The sequence below is a fragment of the Cebus imitator genome, unplaced genomic scaffold, assembly GCF_001604975.1.
Source record: "Cebus imitator isolate Cc_AM_T3 unplaced genomic scaffold, Cebus_imitator-1.0 Scaffold805, whole genome shotgun sequence".
Taxonomy (NCBI): Eukaryota; Metazoa; Chordata; class Mammalia; order Primates; family Cebidae; genus Cebus; species Cebus imitator.
Genome location: NW_016108120.1, coordinates 266,943 through 271,919, shown reverse-complemented (window position 1 = coordinate 271,919; position 4,977 = coordinate 266,943). Strand labels below are relative to the sequence as shown.

General features: G+C 60.1%; 1 protein-coding gene across 1 annotated transcript in view; it reads left to right on the top strand.

Moving 5' to 3' along the window:
- MADCAM1 (mucosal vascular addressin cell adhesion molecule 1) overlaps positions 1-4,977 on the top strand; it is an 8,554-nt gene that overhangs the window by 1,332 nt on the left and 2,245 nt on the right. Inside the window, exons 2-4 of the mRNA XM_017520128.2 lie at positions 83-352; positions 689-1,039; positions 4,083-4,343. Of these exons, the coding sequence (XP_017375617.1) occupies positions 83-352; positions 689-1,039; positions 4,083-4,343 (882 nt within the window). The remainder of the gene's footprint in view (positions 1-82; positions 353-688; positions 1,040-4,082; positions 4,344-4,977) is intronic.

Below are 4,977 nucleotides of genomic sequence, written 5' to 3'. Positions count from 1 at the left end.
CCGGGGCGGGGGCGGGGTGCGGGGTGCGGGGTCCGGGACCGGGGCGGGGGTCCCGGGCTGAGTCGGGGCGCGGTCGCCGCAGCCCAGCCCCTGCAGGTGGAGCCCCCAGATCCCGTGGTGGCTGTGGCCCGGGGCGCGTCGCTGCAGCTCACCTGCCGTCTGACCTGCGCGGGCCGCGCGGCCGCGGTGCAGTGGCGGGGCCTGGACACCAGCCTGGGCGCCGTGCGGTCGGACGCGGGCCGCAGCGTCCTCACCGTGCGCAACGCCTCACTGTCGGCGGCCGGGACCCGCGTGTGCGTGGGCTCCTGCGGGGGCCTCACCTTCCAGCACGTCGTGCGGCTCCTCGTGTTCGGTGAGGCCCCCCCACCCCCGCCTCCCTCCGACCCTCGGACTCGCGGCCCCTTCCCTGTGCCACGGCTTCCGGGAAGCCCCCCCGGATTGCAGACCCTGTCCCAGCTCGATGCGCAGCTCCCCAGCCCAGACCCAGCCTGCGCTTCCCCCCAAGTCACCCCAACCCCGGGCGGCCCCGGCCCCTCCCCCAGTGTATTCCAGCCCCCCGCGGGGTGTATTCCAGGCCCCCGCCTGCTCACCAGCAGCCCGCACGCCTCCATGGCCAGCCCCAAGCCCCTGCGTCCATCCTGCACAGCCCCGACTCTGGGCTCACCCTCACCCCGACCCTTCATGGCAGCCTTCCCGGACCAGCTGACCGTCTCCCCGGCAGCCCTGGGGCCTGCTGACCGGGAGGTGGCCTGCTCCGCGCACAAGGTCACGCCCGCGGACCCCGACGTGCTCTCCTTCTCCCTGCTCCTGGGGGGCCGGGAGCTGGAGGGGGCGGAGGCCCTGGACCTGGAGGTGGACGTGGAGGAGGATGAGCCCCAAGAGGACGAGGACGAGCCCCAAGAGGACGAGGACGTGCTGTTCAGGGTGACACAGCGCTGGCGGCTGCCGCCCCTGGGGACCCCTGCCCCACCTGCCCTCCACTGCCAGGCCACGATGAGGCTGCCCGGCTTGGAGCTCAGTCACCGCCAGGCCATCCCCGGTGAGACTGCTGGGGAAGCGGGCACAGGCAGGCCCACGGAGCCTTGACAAGCACTCCGGGGGTCAGCACCTGTGCTGTGGGACCCTGGGGGGACTGGATACCCGGACCCAGCCAGAGCAACACTCATCAACTCAACATGTATGCCGAGCATCCGCCCCCAGCCCAGGTCCCACCCCTTCCTGCCCACAGCCCTCCAAGGCTCCTGCCTTGGCGTCAAAGCCCGTGTCCCCTCCATGGCCCACAGGAACCTGCGCCACCTGCCCTGTGCCCTCCCTCCCCTCCCTCTGCTGGTGTCCCCCTCCTCACTCTGCTCCAGCCACAGGGGCCTCCTCACTGTTCCTCCAGCATGCCAGGCTGCCCCAGGGCCTTTGCATGGCCATGCCCTCTGCCTGGAATACCCTTCTTCCAGATCTTTCCATGGCTCCCTCCTCCTCACCCCCAGGTCTCTGCGTGAATGTTGCCTCCTCATTGAGGCTCCCTGAATTCCTGTTCAAAGGGTCAACCCCCAGCCCCTAACATGTACGGACGTATGCACGCACGCACGCACGCACCTGTGAGCACCCTTTCCCGTCTGTTTTGTTTCTTGACACCTTTTCTCTTCTTTTTTGAGTTGGAGTTTTGCTCTGTCACCCAGGCTGGAGTGCAATGGCACAATCTCGGCTCACCGCAACCTCTGCCTTCCAGGTTCAAGCAATTCTCCTGCCTCAGCCTCCCGAGTAGCTAGGATTACAAGTGCCCGCCAGAATGCCCAACTAATTTTTGTATTTTTAGTAGAGACAGGGTTTCACCATGTTGTTCAGGCTGGTCTTGAACCCCTGACCCCAGGCGATCCACCCACCTCAGCCTCCCAAAGTGCTGGGATTACAGGCGTGAGCCACCAAGCCGCCTCTTGACACCTTTTATAGCATCTGACATCCCCCAAGCCCATACATTCTCTGATTTTTCCATGACCGTCTCCCCCTGTTGGCTCCCAAGGTGGAAATCTGTGTCTTGGACACGCCTATGTCCACAGAAGCTAGAGCAGGGCCTGGTGCATAGCAGGTGCTCAATAAACCCTTGCTGAATGCACAATGAAGGTTTAAGGGTTTTGTTTTGTTTTATTTTTTTGAAACAGTCGTGCACTGTCATTCAGGCTGGCATGATCTTGGCTCACTGCAACCTCCACCTCCCCATTTCAAGCGATTCTCCTGCCTCAGCCTCCCGAGTATCTGGAACTACAGGCGCCCGCCACCACCCAGCTAATTTTTTTGTATTTTTAGTAGAGACAGGGTGCGCCATAGTGGCGAGGCTAGTCTGGAACTCCTGATCTTGTGATCTGCCCACCTGGGCCTCCCAAAGGGCTGGGATGAGAGGCCTGAGCCCCTGTGCCCAGCCTGGATGAAGACGCTTAACATGGGCTGGTGCCCAGGAGATGCTCCCTTCATGCCCTGCCCCAAAGCCCCTGACGGCTTCTCCCACTAAAGATAGAGGGATTTGTCCCCCCGTGAGGCACCACAATACCCAAGCTAACATGTGTGAGGTCGTGAGTTTCACGCACAGGGCTCCCGGGGGAATGGAGCAGAAGCTGGGAGACCCGGAGGCCTTGGTGCTGGGGGTGGGGCTGGGGGGGGCAGAGAGGAGGCTGGATCTGAGGGGTATTTTACAGCACACAGGCGCTCACAGGCCTCAGTCTGTCCATCAGTCCCACAGAGGAAGGAGCAGAGAGCCCCCAGGCACCTCCTCTCTCCACGCACCCTCCTCTCAACTCTGCTCCTTCCACATCCCATCATCATAAACGCAGAAGCCACTCAGCCTGTGCCCTGGACACACACGTGACCCACTCCCCACTCACTCCCAGGGCAGCCCAAAGAGGTGACTGTTGCTCCTTTCACAGTTGAGGAAACTGAGGCACATGGAGACTCAGGAGCCTCCTGGGGTGATGCTGCCAGTGAGGGGGGCCCTGGAGTGCCCGGACTCCCATCCTGCTCACCGTGGTGCCTCAGTTTCCCTATCTGTCCAGTGGACTTCCCTGATTGTGGGTCCTTTGTAAATTTCAGGAATCATGTAGATTTCTTTTTTTGTGTGTGTGTGAGACAGAGTCTTATCTCGGCTCACTGCAACCTCCGCCTCCTGGGTTCAAGCAATTCTCCTGCCTCAGCCTCCCGAGTAGCTGGGATTACAAGCATGCGCCACCATGCCCAGCTAATGTTTTGTAGTTTTAGTAGAGACGGGGTTTCACCGTGTTAGCCAGGATGGTCTCGAACTCCTGACCTCGTCATCTGCCCAACTTGGCCTCCCAGAGTGCTGGGATCACGGACGTGAGCCACAGCACCCGGTGAGACCATGTAGATTTCAAAGCCCTTTATAAATTATAGGCTTTAGGCCAGGCTCACGCCTGTAATCCCAGCACTTTGGGAGGCCGAGGCACGCAACTCTCTACCAAAGAAAATTAAAAATTAGCTGGGTGTGGTATTGCGCACCTGTGGTCTCAGCCACTCAGGAGGCTAAGTGGGAAGGATGTCTTGAGCCTGGGAGTGGAGGCTGCAGTGAGCCATGATTGCACCCCTGCACTCCAGCCTGGGTGACAGAGTGAGGCCCCAACTCAAAAAAAATACAAAGAGCCAGCGCAGTGGCTCACGTCTGTAATCCCAGCACTTTGGGAGGCTGAGGCAGGTGAATCATGAGGTCAGGAGTTCGAGACCAGCCTGGTCAACATGGCAAAACCCCATCTCTACTAAAAATACAAAATATTAGCTGGGCGTGGTGGCGCACGCCTGTAAACCCAGCTACTCGGGAGGCTGAGGCAGGAGGAGCGCTGGAACTGGGGAGATGGAGGCTGCGGTGAGCTGAGATTGTGCCACTGCGCTCCAGCTTGGGCAAGAGACGGAGACTCCATCTCAAAAATAATAATAATAATAATAAATTGAAATGTGATTCATCAGAGCGGTCCAGGGAAGGGGCTTGGGGAGTTTCTGGTCCAAGCCCTTAGTCCAGATGTGGAGACTGAGGCAGGAGTGGCAGGCCTGGGGCAGCAGGGAGAAAAACATCCCCACTTTGTTTCCAGTCCTGCGCAGCCCAGCCTCCCTGGAGCCTCCCAACACGACCGCCCCTGAGCCCCCCAACACGACCGCCCCGGAGCCCCCCAACACGACCTTCTCAGAGGCCCCTGACACGACCTCCCCGGAGCCCCCCGACACGACCTCCCAGGAGACCGTACCCGAGCAGGTCCCCACACACAGCCCCAGGAGCCCAGCCTCCACCAGGACCTGCCGCCCTGCGGTCTCCCAGGCTGTGCCCACACAGGAAGAAGTGATCCCGACGAGCTGTGAGTTCTGGTCACTGGGGGCAGGGAGGGTGGGGAAGGGCTGGGAGAGAGAGGCTCCTTGGATGAAGACTTTAGACAAGCCCTGCCCAGCCTCGGTTTCCCCATCTGTCCAGTGGGTCCTTCGTAAATTTCAGGGACTGTGTGGACTCCAAGGCACTTTGTAAATTCTAAGCTTTGTAGACTAGAACAATCTTTTTTTTTTTTTCAAGACGGGGTTTCACCATGTTGGTCAGGCTGGTCTTGAACTCCCGACCTCAGGTGATCCGCCACGTCCGGCCGACTAGAACAATCTTTGGAATAGAAGTAGAAACAGGAACAGAATGCAGCCACATTTCTTTTTTCTTTTTTTTTTTGGCACAGAGTCTTGCTCTGTCCCCCAGACTGGAGTGCAGCGTTGCTATCTCAGCTCCTCCAACTCCCCCGACTCCTGAGTTCAAGTGATTCTCCTACCTCAGCCTCCTGAGCAGCTGGGATTACAGGCGCCCACCTCCACACCCGGCTAATTTTTAAATTTTTAGTAGAGATGGGGTTTCATCACATTGGCCAGGCTGCTCTAAAACTCCTGACCTGACGTGATCCACCCTCCTCAGCCTCCCAACGTGCTAGGATTACAGGCGTGAGCCACCGTGCCCAG